A 23,803-nucleotide genomic window follows, 5' to 3' on the forward strand; every position below is an offset into this window, starting at 1 on the left:
CAGCCCTGGTGGAGCCCATGAGGAGCATCCCCAGCGCCCCGCGTCCCTTCTCGCCACACACCCCGTCCCTCTGCCTCTGGTTTCTCCTCACAGGCAGAAAACACAACAGCCGTGCCCAGCAGGCTGCTGACAGCCCCCTGCTTTTCTCTTCAGGACTTCCCCCAAGACTCCTGCAGGCAGGGGACACCCCTGTGGGACGTACGCTGCGGGTTTTGGGGTGAAACAGCTGGACTCGGAGGAGCAAGGATAGCAGCCAGGGAGAGGGATGGAGCGCCTGGCCTCCTTCAGCAGTAAGTGCCCCGAGGTGGCGTCCAGAAAGCGTCTGGAGCGGTTTGAAGCTGCTGGCAGCAAAGGAGCAATGTGTGATCCACGGGGTCACTGCTTTGATCACATCCCCGGCAGCGTGACTACATGAATGAGTCGGGTCTTTGTTTCTCTCTACTTTTCGTAGTTGGGCTAGTTCAAATCCATTTTCTTTGAGGGAAAAATATTGCTCATGACGGTGTTTTGACTACCTTGCAACGAGCAGAATAAGAACTGGCAGGGCAGCATTTCCCTCCTTGCTCAGCAATCTGAGCAGAGTCTGAGGCTTGGACGGGTGACAGGACCGTCGAGGCGATGCCCTCCCAGCCGCAGCAGTGTGCTTTGCGAGGCAGACGGACGGCAGCTCTCTGGGCACTGTGCTCCATGCACAGGGCCGTGGGTCTGCTCAGCAGCCCTGGGCAGCACTGCTGGCTTGTACCAGGAGGCTGCTGTGGAAAAATTCTTTGATTCCAACTCGATTGCACAAGTTTGGGTTTGGCCCTCAGTGCACCGGGTCTATAGCAGAGGTGAAAGTGCCAAAATCCGTCTTACAGATCTTTGGAGAAGCTGCAGGAGGAAAGAGATTCATTTTAAATTGCTGGACACGAGTGAGTGTGTGCGATTGCAAAACCAGTGCCATGTTTGTCCCATGAGATTTACTTTTGGCTTCACAGATGACCCCTTTGATAAGCCTCCGTGCCGAGGCTGCTCTTCGTACCTCACAGAGCCCTACGTGAAGTGTGCGGAGTGCGGGCCTCCTCCCTTCCTCCTCTGCTTGCAGGTGAGCGCAAGGATAAAAGCAAAGACCTTCATTTCTTTGAGAAAGTCATCAAAGGCCTGCCCGGTGCCAGGCTGTTCCATAAGCACATTAATAACTGGGCTCTGTAAACTTGTATCAACACACTTATTTGCTCAGGGACAGGGAAATGACAAAGAAAATATGGGAGGCTGAAGAACTGAGGCATGAGCAGCCAGAGGAGATGTTTGTGGAGGCAGCCAAAGCTACCTAAATACATGCAGTCAGCCTGACTGTAACAGAGCATGCTGCTGCATGTCTAGAGAGGTATTGTTGCTGACATTTTTTATGGCATAGAAAAGAAAACCCATCAACACCCTTTCCCTGTCCTCACAACTTTTTTTCTCCTTTCAAATGGAAAAGGAAATTAGGGGGAAATTCGCAATATTTACAATAACTGTGGCCAGATATTGTTATTTAAAAATTTTGTGTGTGATCAGATAACCACAGAAGGTACTACTGGTTTTATTTATTAAATAAGTTTGCATTATTTATGATTAAAAAATGGAAATAACCTCTAATACTGAAAAAGGAGCTTAGCCTTATGCTCAAGTATGTACAACAAAACCATATTTTGTACAATGGATGTATTTTTTTCTTTTACCTGTCCTTAAAAAAAAACAGAAATGTAAGTGGTGAAAATACCTGCAAACTGTGCTGGTGCAGGAGACAGGAACACTACAAAGCTTCAAAATTATTTTAACACAGATTGTTCTACCATTATAAATTTTTTCTAAAGTGAAATCAGAAAAATTAAATAACATTTTTAGCATATCGGGTTGGATATGTTGGATATTTTGTATGCGCAGTGGTCAGAGAATAAAAGGAAAAAAGAAGCTGGTTAAAATGTTTTCAGGACAGAAGTGAGAGAGTAACAATAATGCTAATCTTTTGTTCCACAGTGTTTCACGCGAGGATTTGAATACAAGAAACATCAAAGTGATCATACTTACGAGATAATGGTAAATACTCCCTTTAGGTTATACCTACTCAATCTTGAACTCTCCTAACTTCCCAGGACTTAGAATCTTGCTTATGTGAAAATGTTAACTAATACAGTTATTTGATTCAGAGGTTTAGAACTATTTAAAAATGAAAGTCTTCCTTGAGAGTAAAGAAAAACGTCCCCCCGGAACGTAATGGAATAGTGGAGACATTTAAAGGTACATTTTTTATTCTGCCTAGATAGCACAATGCATCTCACTAGACTTTCCAGTTCTTTAACCGTGATGAATCGACTTCTGTTTCTTTATTCTTGTTTGTTGTTTTTTTTTTTCTCCCCCAAAAATGAATCGCTTAAAAAGTCTTTGGTAATTTTTACTGTGTTTCATCACATAACTGTCAAATTACAGCTGGTAGGTAGAACATGTAACAGTGTATTCAGGAGAATAAACTAGTAAGAACAAACAAATTCTTACTGTAGGTGATGACTCAATAGCCTAAATAATTCAACAGTTATCAAGATTCATGAGATGGTAAAAAAAACTGCCGGTACTATACACTGTGTTGCCCTGTAGTCTAGAGCTTTTTTGCTTTTCATCTGATGGATTATAGCAGAGAATCACAGCAGTTTGATTTGTCTTCTTTTTTCCTCCAGACTTCAGATTTCCCTGTCTTGGATCCTAACTGGACAGCTCAAGAGGAAATGGCACTGCTAGAAGCTGTGATGGACTGTGGATTTGGAAACTGGTGAGAATTTCGTGGCTCAGCCAATTTCAGCGAATGATGGGTAGAGTTTCATTTCACTGGATTGTACTGTTGAATGCATCAGTGCACGATGAATGTTCAGTGACTCATCATGGGTGAGACACTAATTTAGCAGCTAGAGCAGAAGACTGGGGTAGCAGATTCAGTTTTCATCTATTAGATACACAAAGAAATTGCTAAAGGCCTCTTGTGTGACGCAGGGCACCTCCAGCAAAGTACAAAGCTCCCTCCATTCACAGTATAGTAACCCTTTTTTGAAGAAACTCAACTATTGCACAAGATTTTCTGTGCTTCATTTTACACCTGTGTAAAAAGCAACTGCAAAGTTTCTTATCCCGTGTGGTTTCAGTTTGCTTACAGTTGGCTAGCCAGGTATTGTTTGTTTGTTTGTTTGTATCCTGCTTTCCTGTCACATGTAGAACAGACCATTGGAAATATTTAATATTTTTAGATTATGTTCTGTTAATTTCTGTAGTTGCTACAGGATTTTTATGCATCTATAAGGAAAGGAGATCTGTAGTCATGGGTTATCCCTCTTCTCCTTCATGGAAAGATTGCTATATTAAAAGTACAGAACTCCAAAATATATAGAAAGAGAACTGTGAGTTCTTATGTGTACAGTGCTAATTATGTGTACGGTCATAATTAAGGCTGAAAACTGTTTGTGGTTATGTTCGGCAAGTTTGCCGTCCAGTATCCTTTGCCATACTTTGCAATACAAGTAATCTTTTCCTTAAACACTTGGCTTTTTTCAGCCTTTTCCAAATAAAGGAGAAAACTGACATTTCTTCCTGAAATCCCTCGCATTCAGTGTAGTTTAACAAATTAAAACAATTGCTGCTGGTGTTCTGATATTTTAAGTCCTCAACTCACACATCCGTACAGCCATTCTATTAAGATAAAATACGTCATATTTCTACTCAACCACTTTTCCAGGAAAGTTCAGCAAGGGTTTCTAGAATGTCTTTTGTACAACCACGTCAGTGTTTGAAAAAACTTGAACATCCCTATGCAAAAAGGAAAACCACTGTCCAGTTAAAATCACAAGAGCAATTTGAGAAGCAGAATACAATTGCTGACTTAGGATTTACCATTAGTTAGTAAAATGTATAAAAAGCCCTCAAATAACAATACTAAGTTTTCAAACCTGTAAAAGATTTGATGTTCTGCCTGCCAGGGAGTTTCTCATATGGAAACAGTCAGCTGCATTGCCCATGACATCACCAAAGAAGTGCTCCCAAGCCCAGTAACTTCAATCAAACATCTAAGTATTGGCTTGGTGTTAGTATGATGGAAAGAGGGAATCTCCTGGAAGTATCTAGACCCTTTTGACTAGATCGCACAGCACATTCAATACAGATCTGAGAACAATATTTTGAAAAGAACTCAATATTTCTGTGTAATTCCTATTAAGCCTTCCCCTCTCCCCACTTCAGGCAGGACGTAGCCAACCAGATGTGTACAAAATCCAAGGAGGAGTGTGAGAAACATTATATGAAACACTTTATCAACAACCCCTTGTTTGCATCTACATTACTGAACCTGAAGCAGGTGGAAGAGGCACAGCACAGTGAAACGGCCATCCCATTCCACCGTGAGTACCACCTGCCTGCTGACAGGGAGCTTCCTTGCAAGGTCTCCACTCCTCAGAATTGGAGTGAACAACCTTTGGAGAAAGACTGGTTTCTACTGGTTTCTGCCAAACCAGTAGAAATGGTCATTTGCAGAAATCACCATAGCAAAAGTCTGGATATACACATTAATTCAAAAGACAAGCTACCTCAAAGCTACCTCACATTTGGCTCAAAATAACAGCATGTGCTTCTTGTAATTACCAGTGTGAGTTCTCACCCCAGTGTTGAGGTGATTGCTTATCTTTTCCAGACCCTGTGTGGCAATTTTAACTGAAAAGGTGTTTCTACCTCTAAAATATTTCATCTGATTATCTATTTTCTACAGGCCTAGCTGGTGAAATTTGTCATAAAGTCACTCCCTTTAAGCAATGCTGATTTTATACCTCTCTCTTCAGAGCTGCCTTTAAAAAGTATGTGTTGAATTTCAGCAATTTAACAAATGATCAGGTTTGTTTAAATTGAACATCTTTACAATTCCCCCAGTCTGTCAGCTGTTCCAGTGTAAGGCTCCCCAAAATAGCTGGGTGAAAAGATTGCCTGATATCTGGAGGTTTAAATTTCATTATAAAGTGTTTAGAGCTAAAGCAGTAGGAACTGGACAATTTTGGTTCTATTCCTGGCTGTCATTGATTTTTTTATGTGACATGGGCCAAGAGAAATTCTCCGTGCCTCAGCTTTCTTTATCTGTAGCATGGGACTTATAACGCTCAGCTCCTTCACAAGTGTGTTGTGAGCCTTGGTCCATTATTGTCTGTAAAACACTGAGATCCTCAGCTGGGAAGCGCTGTAAAACTTCAGAGCTGTAGAGCTTTAATTGCAGCTCTCTGTAAATGGCACCCAGAAGGTGGCAGATTTAACACCCCTGTTGCTATTAACTAAAAGAACCTGCACGCTGAGAGCAAGTCTCGGCAGAGGTTTACCAGGGGGATGCTGAGTTCTGAAATGCAGAGTTTATGTTTTATAGCCTGTTTATTACCTTGAATTTCTGTGTTTGACTTTCAAGAATACTGCAAAGATCTGAGATTACAGTATTTTTCTCCCAATAAATTTCTGAACATAACCCTGCATAAAACCCCAATCAGGGTGTTTTTCTTCGACTAATTATCCCCACTTTTGTTCAAAAGAAACACTTATTTACAATCTTTTTGCGTTAGAAAAGACCCCAAGCCCTACACAACAACTGAAAACCTTTATTTTTTCAGCTGCTGATGACCCCCCACGGCCTACTTTCGATTCCTTGCTCTCCAGAGATATGGCTGGGTATATGCCAGCAAGAGCTGACTTTGTTGAGGTAAGACTCTTCCTTCTCTCGTAATTTTATATTTGCTACTGAATGTGAGACCAGCAAACACGTGCTTGCATGCCTCTGCCCATAGGTCTTTATTCTTCATTAAGAAGTCTTTGGCAGAATGACAGGGCAGACTGATTAAACCAGGGATTTAATTGCAGAGGTGGCGCTGCAGGCCTGCAAAGCAGCGAGCAGGCAACCCGAGCGTCCCCGGGCTGTAAGGCTGCTGCTGCCACCAGATGTCCACTGTGAACGGCTCTTACTCAAACAGACTCGATGTCATGAATCGGGTGCTTGGCAGAAGGGGTCAGATTCAGTATGCTTCTATTTCATTTGCCTTGGAGAAGCAGACAGGAGCCTGATCCAAAGGTCTCTTGAAAGGCTGCATTGTTTTCAGTGTTTTTAGCTGTGGGCCCAGGGCCCCAATTCCTGTTGCAAAACAAGCTCCTATACATAGAGGGATGAATTCCGCCATAGAGGGGTGTGTTGTTTTTATATGTTTGAGCAGAATTTTTACCACAGTGTGGGAGCTATGGGGAGAACCTGATTAATTCTCATTATCCTATCACCATATCCTGTTCTGGTTACAGCCGGAAATCATTTAAGTTCCCCTGTGATGTACATTGCTCAAGGATGGAGCCTTGTACAGCCATGCACGTGTACATATCTGTGTTTCCAGTACTTATATGTGTACTGAAACTTGATACCAGTTTTTTAGTGCTAGCTAGTGACAGTTTATTAATCACTTCTGAACAGGAGTTTGACAACTATGCTGAGTGGGATTTAAGAGATATTGATTTTGTAGAAGATGATTCAGACATTCTGCACGGTAAGTCCCCTGTTTTCATACATTGTTTGAAAGCAATGTTTCACGGTGCATACACAGTGTTTCATTGGGTCTTTTTTCCTCTACATTAGAGCAGCATTTTCCTCTACAGTTAGAGCAGCATTAGTTGTGCCTGACGAGGGTTGTTGTGTGAGTTCGCTTACTTCTGCTGAGTTTCTGTGGTACCAAATAACGGAAAGTATTAAAATTAGGTTTTAATCCATAGAGAAGTAAAGATCGTACTTTTTTTCCCACGTTTATAAGTACACATAATGTTTAAAAGTACCGTGCTTATGCTTCAGAATTCTTCCATCTATGTCAGGCTGTTCTCAGCTAAAGTCTTACCACCCTTTGGAGACAGACAAATCCTGTTATGTACAGACAGTCCTTCCAAACTTACAAAATCAGTTTGAAATTTAGCAGCGTACGCATAGTTTTAAGGAATGCAAACTCCCTTGGCACAAAAAAGGTTATGAGAATCATACATCAGCCTCTCATCCCTTTTAACTTTTATTGAAAGGGGAGCTGGCTTTTGGACTTGTCACAGATGCATCGTGCCATCTCTCCACTGTTTTATTATTATTAAAACATATTTTATTGCTTCCATGTCCTATAGGGAGCCCTAGTAAACTGGAAAAGCAAAATACTTTCCTAGGTCTATTCATTAATTGTTAGTTTAATGTTCATTCAAGCTGGTTTATCAGCACCTTCTTCCATACCCCTCACACATTTCTTCCTCCCCCTGCACAATTCAGCCAATTAAGTTATCTCCTACCAGCCTCCTGGTTTAAGTTGTAAATCTGACTGCAAAAATCAGCTTTCCTTTTCTGTTCAGAATACCATAAAGCTATGCAGGGCCAGACCAAAGGTCTCTCTAGGTCAGTAACCTGCTAGTATCTCATAGCAGACACACAGAAGAACGTAAGAAAAGACAAGTACAAGCTGATACTTTTCCTGGTGTACCTTCCAAGTTTCCTGCAGTCATAAATTTAGCAAATTCTTGAGCCACAGGTTGTGTTCAGACCATTTTGGCCAAAGAATCTGTCCTGCATGAACTTAGCTAACTACTGTTGGAACTATATCTATATTTGTATTTTTGCCCCCATAACATCCTGTAGCCCTGAGTTGCACAATTGAGTTAGGAGTTCGGTAATTTAATTACATAGTGTGTGAAAAAATACTTCCTTCTGTCTGTCAAATATTTTGCCTGATAATTACATTGGGTGTTCTTTAGTCCATTCTTCAGTTGTCTTGCATATTTAGTACAGAACATCAGGCTTTTGCCTTGTGAAAACTCCATTTGGCAGAGGTTAGGCAGCGTGACCAACTACATTTTCGATCCCTTAGCTCAGGGACTTTGGCAGCTTCCTTCCCACAGCTGTTCTGGATCTGCCTACGTGAGAGAGAATGCCTCTACAAGAATGAAGTCGCAGGGTCTAGCCAGCTGTTTTTCTCTTATATGAGGCATCTCAGGGAAGGAAAGAATGCTTTTTCTAAAAGAAACTTTGGGATTAGATCTTTGCTTTTTCCAAGCTAGAAGAAAAAAGGAAGGAGCCACATCTCTTCCTGTCCTGCAGTTTTGAGGATCTCAGATGCTGACTTTGCTTGATTCACTGGGAATATTTTGCAACTTAATTGCATGACTTAATACCCTACAAAATGGTTCACCATTTAGATTTGAAGGAAGGGGCGAGCGCTCGGACTGCTTAGGAAATCTTTGCACTTTCTAGTTGCAGGCAGAGGAGGTTGCAAGGCAGCCCTGGAGGCACAAGTTCTGGCAGTCGCTCCCAAGGATGCCTGTCCTGTCTCTCACGTGCCTCACTACCCCAGCCCTGCCCACTGGCAAACTTCTTACACTGCATCTCGCAGAAGTGTCCTTGAAAAGCAGCCCTGTGGCTGCCTTCCACTACACCTGCTTGAGACAAATTCTTTGCTTGCCAAATAGCAAACTTTTTTCCTTCCATAAGATACAAGACAATGGCCGAAATACTCCACGGTATTTATTCTTTTATGTAAGGTTCTGACACACTCTGCAAGTAGATACCCCGTTTGCTTAGGGTCCTGCTTTCCTCCAGGGGGAGTAAATTTGGGTTGTAGCCATGAAGTTTGTCTCAGCCAGGCACACACTGGATACGCAGCCTGTTTGCTTTGATTAGTTTGCATTCTTCCCATTATTTGGGCCTTGCATGCCAAGCAGAGGTTAGTTAGCACAAAACAAAGCTCTCACTCATTAGCATTCAAAAGTTTTTGCAGACCAAATGAGGCTGAAGAGGAATGAAAAGCAAAGAAACTGTTTTGGACACTGTCTTAAGAAACCAAAATATTTTGATTTTTTGGAACGGAGAAAGAAGCCTTGAATTCCTGCCTATCGCTGGAGCCTGCAAAGCCACTCTGACCATCTCACAGAATGGCAACTTATCTTCAGTTACCAGTACAAACAAGTAACTCCCTAGTATAATTCATGGGGGAAAGAGCAATCAAATAATTTTTGTTCGTACAGCGTCTCTTTTCTCATTTCAGTGCAGCAGGTAACAGTATAATAGTCAGAGTTATTCCTGTATTCCAGAGCTTATAATCAGTTGTCTCTTTGTGAATATGTTTATCAAAAACAAAAGGCCCTCCAAAAGTACATGTGGCAGTAAATACTGTTTTTTTCTGTACATAGAAGTTCCCTTTTTCCCTTAATTTATTCTCATGAATGTTCCTTCCCCTCCCCAGTTGATCATAATTTCTTTTAGAATATTGTGCACTTAGGTGAAAGCATCAAAATGCAATGGTTATTGGTGCACAATTGCTTGTGATATTTATAGAGGCTCTCCAGTGCAATTTGTGCATGTACTCATTAAATTCTGCCCACACAAACCCCAGAAAATAACATGCTAGCTTAGCTTGCACAGGGTTTAAAAATACAAAAATATTTTCCATAAATTGGCACTGATTCCAACACTTAGTAATATATTTCATTCATGTTTAACTTACTGCATTTCCCGTTCTTTTATCCCCACATTTAAGCAAGAAGGAGAATTCACTACCCATGCCTGCTCTTAAATTAGGAAACTTAAATACCCCTTTATGAAAATACACGGTGGTTCTTGAACACTGCTTTTGAAAGAGACTTCCAAAAAGAAGTGAGAACGTTTGTACTACCCCTCCTGCCTTCGTACATATTTTTTCTCCTAGGTTAACATCAAATCAGTTTTGCATAAATTCAAGACTTTTTTGTTAATATAGGATCAGCAAGTGTAACTCAAAAGCAATGGCACCTGAGCTGATGTGCACAGCCCTTGGGCTTTCGCCCTGGTTATAAGAAATTCTACTACCCAGCAGACTGCTCAGATGAATTGCCTAGAGGCTAAGGGCTTCTTGGTGTTTACACATGAACACATATTTTAGAATAGACACGTAACCGCATAACCACACTTCTTTCTTAATTGCCTTATTCATTATTTATTGGAGAGTCCAATCAATAAACAGCCAGTATCGGTTTTGCTCTTTTCTTGTAACTACAGGAACAGGGGTGGATTCTGGATTCTGACACATTCTGTCCACCTTTGCTTATGCAGCAGCGGGGGCTGAAAGGGGACATGTTCTTGCCTAGTTTCAAGCAGTTGCATGTTGTCTTTTCAGACTGTAAACTCACTGGCAAGTCTTAAGCCTGCTCCTTCAGGGAGCATACCGAAATGCTTAAAGTAAAGGAAAAAAATCCAACCAACTCTATGCTCATTTAATGACCTAGAATTTGTGTATTATTTAACAAAATGAGGGAAGGGAAGGTGATAGGTGTCTCCTTATCTTTTCTGCTGAGAATTTACCAAAGAAGTTTATTAACCTGATGGTCACAGGAAAAAGAAGCTGAAGGATCTCTGAGTGGATCAGCCAGGACTGCAGACAGATTTCATTTCGAAAAGGATATGATTTCTAATGAGCATGGCTTTTTCCTGTACTTTTCCACATTGCCGTGAACTATTCTCTTTGTTCTTCTAGCAGATAGATAAGTTTAGACGTTAACGAGCTAAAATCTTGTAGATGTTTTCAAGAACGGTAGCAAAGGCTACTTTGAATCTTCTCAGTTCAGAACTTTGCCTTTCTATTTTTTGGAGTTCCTCATTATGTGCAAAGAAGCCTTTGTCCAAAAGCGGTACCTCAGATCCTTAAATCTGATAAACTTACTTTTCAGGAGAAAGAATATTTAACAATGGCAACGTATGAAGGAACAAATACGTGCTAATGGTAAAACAGTCCAAGATCATATAAAGGAAAAGAGTTCTCAGAATCTACCCAAGTTCCTATATACAGGCAGTAATGTGTTTGAAAGCAGCAAAAGAAACGTCCTACAGATAACATACACAGTCTGAAGAATATTAATTTCTGGTGATTTTATGCCCCTATAAAATTGCCATGGGATTTTTCAAACATCAAAGAGACAATTTCAGCCTGCCATGATCATAAGGGCTTGAAACTTAGCGTTAACACAGTGATTCATTACATATTTTCTAATCTGTGTTTTTCTAATCTGTGCAGCTCTGAAGATCGCAGTTGTAGATATCTATCATTCCAGGTTAAAGGAAAGACAGAGAAGAAAAAAGTAAGTTTTCAAGCAATAAAGCAATAACTACGTTCCTTTGCTTCATTAACATGTTTTATCCCCCAGTGCTGTCCTAATACTAAGGATAATTAATTTCCTGTAGCACCCTTCCAGACAATTGCCAGGTATGGAGACCTTCTGCTATGAGATCTGCGTGACAGGCTTCATTCTGGATGTGTAGTTCTTCTCTGCATAGATTCAGATCAAGCACATGGCTTTAGCTATGGTACCAAGCCAGAAAACACAGATTAACAGGCCTTGATTCCTTTTTTGTACACGTGGGTAACAAAGGACCTCTACACACCTTAATTCTCCTTTGAACACTCAAAACAAGTCATTAATTTTGAAAAGCGTATTTTCCAATGCTCCTTATTGTAGGAAAATCATAGTCACAGTGCTCTTCACATTACTATCCCCAATCCAGTTATATTTAAAAAAAAAAAAAAGTTTCTAGGACACCTTATGAGATGGCATGGTCATTCTGCAGAGTGAGAACTGAAATAATATCTGGGAAAATGGTGGCAGATCCAGAGGTAGGAACCAGAAAATAAGACAAATCTCTGTTCTTTTTGTTCCCTATGTAATATCGATGGACTGCCTATAATTTATTTGCTACTTAAGGGGAAAAAAAGCTGTCAGTCTGTAACTAATTGCTAGCCCCCCCCCCCCAACATACTTTCTCCATAGAAATGCTTGCATCATTTATTTTTTGACTGTTAGTGGTCCAGAAGTTAGTTTTTTTCACAATGTATAATGACGATAACTATACTGCTGGCATGAGTTTGAATAATTTATTCAGTTCATTTGACAGCTTTTTCAAATGACTCAATCTATTCATCAAATTCAATTTTATTATAACTTTCAAATACTTTGTTCAATATTTAAAATTATATCTTCGTGTATTATTGCCTGCTGGAAGAATTAGTAATTTGTAGTAAGACTCCTCCACTCCTTCCTATAATACATCATAATTCTAGTGAAGGACAGGTTAGGAGCTCATATCTATTGACGCGGTTCTTTATAATTCATAAATTAAAAATATTTATGTGGTATAATTTTCAGTTTGGTGCATCATGTCTTAATAAAAGAAAGTGGTATAACTCATACCAGTGTCAGTTTTTGTAAGGTTTCTCCAGCTGGACGGGACAAAAATCTGGAAGAGGATGTAAAAATGCTGATGTCACTCACAGAAAGTCGTCTCTACATGGGACAGGAACATTCTTTTATACATAGTGAAGAAAATGGAATGGGTTTTATAGAGCAAAGTCCAAGCTGACCCTGATGAGCCTAGCTGTGCGGTATCTCGTGTCATTTGCAAGAATCAAGTCGGGTGTTGAGCGAGTTGCCACATAGCAATGGCCACATGACATTTCCAGAAACCTGTGACAAATGTATTTGTCATCCCCTTGTAAATATCTTACCTGCCTTATTACACTGCTCATTTCCCCAATCCTGTCATGAACATTTCAAACTCATGAGTTATCTAAAGCATTTTCTTTTTAAAATCCAAGCTGTCACGGAAATCTCCTCCATCCTGCTCCCAATGACAACATTTACCCTCCATCTCTCACCCTTGCTCTAGTGGAAGGACATTTGTGTCTTGCTGAAGCTGGAAATCATGCTTCAGGAGACATTCGCTGTGCTTCCAATTTTGGAAAGACAAGTTATGAGACACTGCAGATACGAAATCTGTGTCTAAAAAAGAATTTTCAAACCCTTTAAAGCAACTGTAGCTCCCTCTGTGCTTAGTGCTGCCAGAGCTGGACTAATGTACACCACTATCCAAAGCCTACCCTGATTAAAACCTCGCTGCATCACTGCGTCATGTTCCTCAGCTGGCCAGAGTTATAGAACGTTAATGTGTGATTAGTTTTAGGCCCCTGTGATAGTTTAAATCAAAATGTTTAAATCAAACTGAAGACTTTGCATCTATGAGGTAACACGTGAATAAATGCCTTTTGTTAATACCATTTTGCTCTTAATTACAGAATTATAAGAGATCACGGCCTAATCAACCTCAGAAAATTTCAGAGTGAGTACCAAGTGTAACTGCTTAAAGTGGCCTCTGCTCGGGAGACAAAACTTTGTATGTTCACCAGTGTGGTTTATACATACTGGGCCATACTCAGATGTTCTGAATTCCACCAGATTTCCTCCTGCTCAGCCATTTCCAGCTGGCTGGCTCTGACTGCTCCCAGCTCAGTGGTATAGTTAGTGCTTCTGAATTGCTCTTCAAGAGCATTTCAGTCTCCTCACTGAGTAGGGAGAGGGCTGGAGGTGAAATCTAGGTCTTTTAAGTGCATCTCACTAGTCTAAGAAATTATCAAACAACATTTAAATATTGTCCTTTTTGGCTCTAATTGTGAGGGCTGTATAATTTTGTTGCTTCTTACTAATAAATGTGTAGTTGTGATACCAAAATGGCAAAGAGATGTACCAAATCTTGATATTTGGGCAGTTCATGGGGGCTGGTATAGTCCTTTCAAGTTCCCCTCAATTTATGTTTTTATAGTAGGAGTAATATAGGATACAAATAATTTATGTATAATTTTACGTGGTTTTTTTTTTTTTTTTTTTGGTTGATGTTTTATTATAATAGCTGAAAGCAATTTGTGGAAAATTTGGTAGCATTCCAACAATTTCTTGGGACATCAGTCCACTCTGGCTCCACTATTCAAGCTACTGTTTATGAATCCAGGCCTTACCAGCATAAAGGAAAAGAATACAACCACTAATTTAGTTTACTAGTACTAATGGTAGAGGCATTTTTCCTAAGTACTTTGCCCGTCAGTATCTCAGCATCTGTTGCAACTAATGGAATTTGGGCATATCTGTGAATTTAGCCACTGTTTTTTGCTTGTTTGTTTTACCATTTTGGTGCAAATCACACCCAAGTGTAGGGAACTATTAGTAGTTACCATGAAAGTACCCCTGTCTTTTCAACATAATCTCACAAGTCCAAAGACACTGCTGACAAAGTTATCACTTTTCCCCCCTGTAGTTTTGGAAAGACGATACCCGAAGGAGGTTCAAGACCTTTACGAAACAATGCGACGATTTGCACGAATTCTTGGACCAGTAGAGCATGATAAGTTCATTGAAAGCCATGCATGTGGGTATTTTGAAGATTTTAGCATATACATTCTTCAACGGGTATAATAAGGGGTTGCATCATCTACAGCCTTTCCTAAATATATACCACTCCTGGAAGGAGGTTGTTTTCTTCTCCTCCCTGGTCTGCCTGCCTCAGAAAAACAAATGTGTTTGTGGGTTGATACATTACACATGTAGCAAGTGTTTCTTTCCACTAAACTGTGTCCCGGTTCTGTGTTTCATTTCCCAGTTGGGAAACCTTCCAGTCACATGTTAGAAGTAGTATTTTCTTATCAAAACGCTATTGTTCCTTTACTGGCACTGCGCATCAATGAAAGCACAAAGTCCCTAAAACTGGTGCCTGGATTGAGATAGGGAGCTGGCAGCAAACTGTGAATTCTTTGAAAGATATGCGTTAAACTATTATGTGTGTACATAATTATATAGTGCGGCTGTCATTACGTTCCTTACCTTAAAGGAAGAGGCATTGTTCCATCACCAAATCATCTCGAGTCTTTATGCATAATCACAGCATGCATTTAGTCAAATTCCAATACAAGTCATTACATCCTGCTTAATTCTGTGACTTAAACTGGGAAAATCATTGCTCATTAGAAAGAACAAAGCATTTCAACAGTTGTGACTGTGTTTTCAGGACACTGTGTTGAATACCAAACGCATGATCCTGCAAATCATGAGTCCAACGTGTGAGCGCTAGTCCTGAGCTTAGTTTTGTTGTGGTAGTGACAGCAAAGTCCTCACGTTAACCTGAGAGTCAAGTGCACACGCACATTACACAGGTCTCCTGAGTACTATGACTAAACAAATTTGAGACAATCTGTGTCGCTCACTGTGAAGCCAAGCAAAGCATTGAAGCCAGCTAATAACAGCTACACGCAGTAAATAACTCTGAGCAAAAGAAACATGGGTATTTAATCTTACCAACTGCAGAAAGAATTGTCTACAAGGAAAAATTTTAGAAGGTCCAGTTACAAAAATCATAGTTCAAAGACAGCACTGGATGCCATAAGGGAGCCTGGATGAGTAGTTTTTCAGCCCTATTGAAGTGCCTTCCAGAAATCCTACATTATTGCTACTTGCTTTGTCCAGGGTATGGCAAAGAAACTGTCAAAGCATGAAGATAAAATAACTTTTCTGAGCACTCAAATGCTAGAAGACAGCTTAAATCTGTGATCAAAGTGTGTTATGACACAGACAATGAGTTTGAGATCTGATATGGGCTTGTGCAGAGGGGTTAACCCTGTCTGTGGTTCTGTACACTTCATAGCTCAGCTGCCTAGACAAATAAGAAACTGGAATATTCCCAGTACACCACCATTCACTGCCATCCCCACTGACCCACATTTGGTATATTGTTTTTTTTGGATTTTCCTTCTGCTTCCTGTTGGGGTAAACCAGTGGAATTTGAGCTGCGAAGGGAAATAAAACGACTGCAGGAATACAGAGCAGCAGGAATCACCAATTTCTGTAGTAAGTACCTGAGGGGTTATTCAGCCCGTTCCCATTCATCAAGGTGTGGAAGGATGAATTTGCAGCATTTAGGAAGTGTTGGAATCAAAGATACTTTAAAAATGTGTTTACCTAGCTCTTTAAGTGAGCAAGGCTTTAGCAGTAATCTATCTGTTCAGCTGTGCTTTTTGGAGTTGCTTTGAGCCATCAGCTAGGAGAACGCGCTGCCTAGCCAAGCTCTGCTTTAGTCACCCTTCCACAAAAGTTCCAGAAGAAACGTACAGCACTGCACAGTGCTAGTGCTGCACCTCTGGGCATTTTGACTGTCAACAAGTGTGATATCTGCAGAGAAGGCTAATACCTCTAAATTAAAAAAATGGCCTGTTCTGTCCTGGAATTCCTTTTTGTTTGTTTTTGGCCTGAAACTGATGGCAGGGAGGGGTGTGGGGTTCAGTCCAATACCTCCTTATGCCAAGTAGTTGTCATGAGGGAGAATAGCAGAGTCTGGTCCAGGGCTAGAGAACAGTTTCTCCCTAATTTCGTAAAGCAGAAAAAAACAGCAGTTCTGACCAAAGCAGCTGGAGAGAATGTGCTATCTGTTACCCCCAGGTGCGAGAACGTACGATCACCTGAAGAAGACAAGAGACGAGGAACGCCTGAAGCGCACGATGCTGTCGGAAGTCCTGCAGTACATCCAGGACAGCAGCGCCTGCCAGCAGTGGCTCAGTCGACAAGCCGATATGTACGGTTACAGTAAGACTGCCTTTCACACACGAGCTGTAGTCAGAGAGGTACAGAAACACTTCTCTGTCTGGTAATAATGAATGCATTCCCAATTGATTCCAGTGGGAACAGTCTGCAAAATTCAGAAGGGCGAGAAACTGAGTAGGAGCAGTAACACTTGCTGAAGTTCAGGCAAGGAAGTGACTACTGTGGGCTCAAAGTCTCTGCTTTCTGCATATTATGCTTCAGGAACTTACCTGCTGTTAATAAAGTCATGGAGGGAAATGAGGTCTTTTAGGATAGTAATGAGAGCAGAGATGACACTTAAAAATGTTTCAGATGATTTTAGATGTAGCAGCATTATTAATGTCTAGTCACCCTGCACAAGCACTTTGATTGAGGGAACAAGCTGCGATGCAAAGGAAGTGTGTCCTGTGTGCTACGTGATCCGAGAAGATGATTTGTAATTTCCCCAGTCAGTCTCCACTGGATCTTTCATTCTTTAAAAAACAAAAAAATAATAATAACAGGTTTCAGACATGGTCTTCAGTCTGGGAGTGGTAAATATTTAGAAATCCTGTTGACTTCAGATCAGGGCCTGGGTTATGCAAGTTGAATCAGAAGTTGGAAAAAAGTAGTCTCAGAGCCAACACACACAGTTATTCTTACGAAACATGACGACAAATTGAAATTTTCCTTTCTTTTCAGTGATTCTGGCCTGACTCCCGCAGCACCAGTTCCTTCGAATTCAGGTAACTGTTAGATGATGGTGTGTGATAAAAAGCCAGCCAGCCATACATCAGTAATACTGTTCGGACAACCAGCTGAAGAGTGACTCCTTTTCTTGAGTACAGAAGTGTCAGTCCTCAAGTCTTACAGTTAAGCACTGATTTAGTCAATGTTGCCTCAACCTGCAACTCATTCCACGTGCAAAGCCTATATTTTTTTGATGAATTTCTGGATTTTTCTATTTACAGACTGAAAACCCATCCTAAAGCTACATTAACAAGGCAGAATAGACCATATTTTTCACATGGGAACAAAATTGTACCTTTAAAAGATAAAGCTAATCCAGTTTTTAATAGAGCTATATACGACACATCATAGCAATATGAACCCAACAGAACAGATTTAGGAGGAAAGGATGTCAAAAAAGAGTTACCAAAGAAGCAGGCAATAAAGCAGCAAGAGGAGCCCTGCTTCTTTCAGTGCCCAGTAAGGACAGATTCAGGGATCAGTCGAGGCCCTTGTGAACAAGACCTCTGTACGCTCGTAGCCTCATTTGTCGAGGTCACCAGATGGCACGCAGTGAGACGAGGATAAAGTTTTAGTACAAGGCTATCCAATGTTGCTGGGGAAAACCAGCTTCTAGTTCTGTCTCTATAGTTTTCATGTGGATGTTCATAAACCACTTGAACCAAACTTCTAGGTGGCCACTAAGCCTACATGTTCTACCTCATTTCTGCCACAGAAGCCCTGGAAAGTAGGGTCAAAATACCAAGCAATTAGTCACGGCAGAAATCAGTACACACACAGTTTTAAACCTATTCAATGATAGCTAAAATCTGCTGTTTTGGGGAGAATGTAGCATTGTGCAGCTCAGACTGGGTACCGTGAAGTGGAGATAGCCTCCCCTCAGCTGAAGGGCCAGTATGAACGAAATCGATCGGTTGTGAACTATTTATTTTGTGGCCAGTAAGGGAGAAGAGCCCCAGAGAAAATGAATTGTTTTGCTTATGGAACTCAGATAGCACGCAGTATTTACAACCAATATCACATGTTGAACAAAACCCAAACAAAATACCAAATAGTTGCTAATTAAGTGAACATCCTGCATACTGAATAAGGCAGGGATACCGTGGAAAAACTGCCACGTGTCTGTATAATTAAAGGCTGCATCATACTGAATATACAAGAGGGCAAATTAACGTTGCTTAACTTTAATTCTAGATTTTGAGATCTCAGATTTGCAGCCTTAATATATTTTCTTTAATGCAGTTTGTATGTGTGTGTCATTTCCTAGGTCCTTAAAAAAGCAAAACCAAATTCTGCACTGTCTCATTGCTGCATGCGAGGTACAGGCCTTGTAGGAAGGGAGCACTGCTGGGAAATTGCTTCCTCTGCACCTGCAGAGCCTCACTGCTCCAGTTTTTAGTTCTTAAGGGCTTTTTTCCCTGACCAGACTCCTCACCCAGCCTTTCCTGTGGGGGCACGGGGAGAGAGACTTCAGCCCCAGAGACAGGGTTGGGAGCAGCAACCAACGGGCCCTGGGAAAACGGAGCTGCAGATTCTCCAAGATCTCACACTTTGCCAAATTTGCCTCTGTCCTGGGCCAGAGGGCTCTCTCTGACAGTGCCAGCTCTGCAGCCCACCGCACAGGGTCAGCAGAGTTTCTAAAAATGCCAGTAAATAGCCCTAGATTTGTTCTGAGCTCTGGAACTTGGCAAGGGAGAGGAAAAAGAAAAAAAAAAAAAAACACAACAAAAACCTGCAGGTAGCCCTTGTGACATTTTAAGCTACACAGCTAAAGTTCCGCAAAGTTATAAACAGTTGTGAAATGGAGAACTATCAGACCACCTTGTGACAGATACTTCTTTCAGGGCTGTTTATCATCACAGACAAAAATAAATCCATTAACTGCATTTGGCTTTTGCAATATCCACATCATGTTTAAAGGCATTTAAAGAGAACTCTGCTTCAGGAAGTTGCCAGCGTAGCTAGAGAAATCACCTGCTCACCTCAGCAATAAGCAGTCTCCCATCCTCACCAGGTACGTGGTGCACAGCTGCTGGGGGCCAGCCCTGCACGCCGCGCACACCCAGGGCACACCCTCGCTCCAGCACCTCCACACAGCCCTGAACTCCCCGACCCCAGCTGAAGGAGTTTCGTCAGGAGGTTCAGCCCAGCTCACACAGGGCCAGTTCCCCTCTGACAGAAAGCCATTGTCCTCCTGTTCCTCCCAAAAGCTGCTGAGGCATCGTTAGCAGCACGGGAGCCCTCACACAAGCATTCACAGCGCTTAATTACATCAGTTGCAAAACCATGCCTTATCAAAACAGTGTCGTTTTTATGTTAAGCCCTAAATAAGTCTCTGTATAAACCCGTGGATCACAGCAGGTTAACATCATGGGGATTTAATTGCCTCAGAAAACACGCCTAACCCTGACACGTCCAAACTGCTGCCAGAGTTTGTCAAGGTTCCTGGTTCTTGTCTCCGCAGGTAGACGGAGCGCCCCACCACTGAACCTCACGGGTCTGCCAGGCACAGAGAAGCTCAACGAGAAGGAGAAGGAGGTAAGGAAGGGAAGGAAAAGGTAATTTATATCAAACATTATCCCCACGGCGCAGGTGTACTCGCACCATCTGTCCCAGGTGCTGTGAACATCACAGCAGCTGTAGGCCCTGACAACTTTTTCCTGCTCACAATAGCCACTCATTCCTTCCAGTCAGCTTAATTGCAGTTAGTGAATATGTACAACACGGCTGCAGCAAATTACCTTATTTAGCAAAGAAAGGTGGAGAGAGCCAAGGTGTCATTACATGCCATTATAACGTCCAGAAATGACACTGTCTTCCTCCATTATGCTCCAGGGTGAGCAGAAGGGTTATATTTTCTTAATGAACATCTATTTAAAAGTGGTAGAGGATTTCATTAAGGCCTTCACTGGACAGATCACGGAGCCTGAATAATGCAGCTCCTCTTGTGCTCCAGGTGTCTCAAAGCCAAACCTCAACCAGTTGTGGTTGTTTGTTTTGCTTTGTTTTTATTTAGCACTGCTGTGAATCACGGAGGTGATAAGTGCGTTCTTGTTTTTTCCATATTTCTGCCCTTTAATGTGTATATCAAGCTCTTTGTATACACACGGCAGGGCAGAGCGGGGAATTTGGCTTTCTTTAAGCTACGACTTATTAAGCTTGGCCTGGTGTTGGAGCTTGCAGAGCCACACAGAGCACTCTTGTAGTCACTTCAAGTACTCAGAGGCAGGGGGAAGATGAACAAAACATCCAGAAACGGGACTACAGCCCCCAGGAGAGGGAAATGAAGCAGCAAGGGGCCTGCCGTGCGTTTGTGGCTCGGTTTCTTTTGCAGCCCATTCCAGGCCTATCCTTCAATACAGCTGTTTGGTGAAAGACAGCTCTGAAAAGCTACTGAAATAAAAGGTTTGGGGTTGTTTGTTATTCTTCTTGTTTGCTCGGTTAGTTGGTTTGTTTGTTTTTAAATAGAAGTCGTAATCTTAATTTGTCCACAAGGCAGGTTTCAGTGTTTGCGAAACATTTCAGAGATCTCCCTCTGTGTGCAAACGGTTTCCCCTTCAGTGGGGATGGAGGCACTGAAAATCAGATCACAGGTTGACCATGGACCATGGCATTTCTGGCTCCATTAAGTGCATAAATAATTGTGACTAGGACATTAGCGTGTATGGGGAATCTGATTTCCTTGTCAGCTGAGACATAGAGTCTGAGTTCCTCTGAATTCCGCAATTTCCTATCAATGAGGAGCAATCATTAAGCATTTCCTTATTAAAAGGAGGAGACAGCCGGTTTCTCCACTGGGAGCAATACAGCTCACCATCTAGAAGGCAGCTGGTATTTGGAAGCTAAATGGGAGCACAGGAGCCCCTGAAAGCAGCTCTCTGAAGCCTGCAGGAGCGCCTCGTGGTGCCTTTTGCCAAACTTCCAAACACAAAGTGCAGTTTCCCTGCACAGTTTCCCCTGCACGGTTTCCCTCCTGGATTTCTGGAGGGGGCAAGCGTTGTGTGCGTTGCTGCTTTTGTAGAAAGATATTAAAGACTTAGTCTGCAGGGGATTAATAGACAGATGCCCTCCCTGGCTCCTGTCCAGCGAGCTGAATTGCCGGTTGCAAGTCTCTTTGGCATGCGTACTTCCCTTGGTCTGCAAAGAACAACGCCCACACAGGACACACTCATAGTTACGCTCCTGTGAGCTGAGAGCCTGCTTTCATCCTCCTAGTTTATTTTTCAGTCAGGAATGTTTTTGAATGTAGCAGCCAGCAAGCTCCTCCTCTCCCTACCTGTGGATCGAAACAGCTCGTAATGCAATTACCCTGTGCCTCCCCCACACAAAAAAATACACTGGGAATGTTTTCAGAAAAATATTCACAATGTTACTCCCCCAGCAGAGATCACAGAATGGCAAAGCGTGACAAGCGTTTGTGTTTATTAACTTCGCCTTTTGTCTTCCAGCTCTGTCAGATGGTGAGGCTGGTCCCTGGAGCCTATTTAGAATATAAAGCTGCTTTAGTGAACGAGTGTAACAAACAAGGAGGCCTGAGACTTGCACAAGCTAGAGCGCTCATCAAGATCGATGTGAACAAGACCAGGAAAATCTATGACTTCCTTATCAGAGAAGGGTACATCACGAAAGCCTGAGGACAGGCAGAAGAGCTTTGGCTGGAGCAGACAGATGTGAAGAAGGTTTGAAGTCACTTGGACAGCGCTGAAACATTTTAACAGAGTTGAATGAAGGACATTTCCCATTGTCTGAAATATTTAGGAGCTTCTTTTTGTAAAAAGAAGTAGGAAGCTTTGTTGAGTTGTGTGAATACTGACATTTCCTTGTCTGGTTTCCTTTTAATTCTGCTGTTTAACACTGCTGTTGTCAGAATTACACCACCAAGTAGCACTGGAAAGGATCGTATGTCAAATAAGTTAATCTTAAATGTGAATGGGCATTCACTTCTAACACCTCGTGTAACTAAAAAGGGAATCACAGTACTTTTACTCTGACAGTGACACGGAATAAGGACAGAAGGGCAGCACGTAAGGAGTCACGCTTTTACTTTGTGTGAGTACAGGGCATAGAAATGGGTCCCCTCCCTTCTTGTACTCCTTCCTAAAACAGCGTCAGCTTCCAAAGAAGATAGCACATGCTGGAGGCTGTAAAAATAGAGCTTGCAATAGTCCGGTCTTTTTAACTTAATTATGATAAAGGATGGGAGAGGACATTCCAGGGAAGCTCCTCAGCAGTTATTACTTTTATGTGATACTAGCACATATCACAGCATGTGAGCGCTGTACAAACCAATAAGCTTCATCTGCTCCCTACTTGATCTGCGATTGCCACGTCCTATATAATCCTTCGCTTTCAGTCTTCTGATTTGGTTGCCCCAGCTCATTGGAAAGGCTGGATGTTACAAGCGGAGCGGAGCAGCCTTCAGAACATAAATAAAAAGCCACTCCATACCCTGACGTTCTCTCTCACAAAAGATAAAAAGTGAAGAAAACCACAAACCGCCCAGGGCGTGCGCTTTCAGCCCTTGCTGCCAACCTGAGCGTGTGCCCAGCTGGCCGACAAAGCCAGGGCAAGGTGCAGCGAGTCACTGCGCAGCCACAGAGCACCCGGCTGCATCAGAGCATCCTTCCTGAGACCTCAGTACGAATCATTTGCATTTGAAAATGCAGTTGGGTGATGAGGATGGTCCTTTCCAGATGCCGCTTGGCATGGTTTACCAGACAGTAAATCGTTTATCAGCTTCCACTGCTAATGCACGGTGCAATTCGTTAGCGGGCTCTGACTGAAACAACATTCCGTGAGCAACCTAATGGCCAAAGCAGGCAGGGTGCTGCCTGCTCTCCAGTTGGGGATCGTGTTGAAAAGCCCAGCCTGTAACTATACCAATGCCTATTGAAGAGGTTTGGCTTTAGATTTTGTTTGTTTGTTTGTTTCTGCCCCCCTTCCCCAAGAATAACTGCCCTGTGTACCTGAGGTGCCACTGAATGTGAAGTATTTTGGTTTGTAATAAAATCAAAACGATCCAAAATGCTCAAGTCTACATTCCTGGACTGTGAGACTGTGAAGGTCACGCAACTGCCTGCGTCTGTACCCATCAGCTTCTCACCAGGAGAGAGGAGATAAATGCACAACAGTGGCTGCGTGGACGCGGCACCAAGCTACCTAGTAAGTGCTCCCATTTAAAGGAAAGCAGCAGCAATAAACGACCTACTGGTGACTGACACGAAGCCTGCAGAAATTGAGATTGCATAGACCAGAAGTGCCAAGGGAAGGGACAAAGCTGTAAATGCTTTCCCCTGTTGTCTTTTTACACTAAACCAAAAGAAAACCTGCCTTTGCTCCTGCCCAGCCTCCTATGCGATGGCTTCTACAACAAAGGAGTGCTTGAGACAAAGTCACTGGCTCTGTACCTGCTCCAAACACCCCAAAATTGGCTGCATCCCCACCCGGCACACGTGAGTAACAGGAACAGGACTGCAAACATGCCCTGCTTTGACCAAACGCTGCCGAGCTCTGTGCTTTGGGTAGCGCTAAATAATTCGGCCATCTGGAAAGTGTCAGGGAGAAAGGATCTCAGAGAGGGGAGCGCTGCGTTCCTTCAGCTGGACAGGAGGGGAACCAGAAA

General features: G+C 42.2%; 1 protein-coding gene across 1 annotated transcript; it reads left to right on the plus strand.

The window, feature by feature from the left end:
* The first annotated feature begins 157 nt into the window (after window positions 1–157).
* Window positions 158–23,199, plus strand: TADA2A (transcriptional adaptor 2A). The gene is made up of 15 exons (XM_032201023.1): window positions 158–290; window positions 978–1,084; window positions 2,002–2,061; window positions 2,697–2,788; window positions 4,243–4,400; window positions 5,643–5,731; window positions 6,485–6,557; window positions 11,076–11,139; window positions 13,128–13,171; window positions 14,141–14,251; window positions 15,652–15,723; window positions 16,312–16,444; window positions 17,134–17,177; window positions 19,646–19,719; window positions 21,630–23,199. Exons 1-15 carry the CDS (start codon window positions 266–268, stop codon window positions 21,813–21,815), a joined length of 1,332 nt encoding a protein of 443 aa, XP_032056914.1. The 5' UTR covers window positions 158–265; the 3' UTR covers window positions 21,816–23,199.
* Window positions 23,200–23,803: the final 604 nt, after the last annotated feature.

Source organism: Aythya fuligula, chromosome 20, assembly GCF_009819795.1.
Source record: "Aythya fuligula isolate bAytFul2 chromosome 20, bAytFul2.pri, whole genome shotgun sequence".
Classification (NCBI taxonomy): domain Eukaryota; kingdom Metazoa; phylum Chordata; class Aves; order Anseriformes; family Anatidae; genus Aythya; species Aythya fuligula.

Coding starts and splice junctions, on each gene's coding strand:
- TADA2A (XM_032201023.1), top strand. CDS start 266: ATGGAGCGCCTGGCCTCCTTCAGCA. Junction 2,789..4,242: donor GACTGTGGATTTGGAAACTG/GTGAGAATTTCG, acceptor TCCCCACTTCAG/GCAGGACGTAGCCAACCAGA. Junction 17,178..19,645: donor ACCAGTTCCTTCGAATTCAG/GTAACTGTTAGA, acceptor TTGTCTCCGCAG/GTAGACGGAGCGCCCCACCA.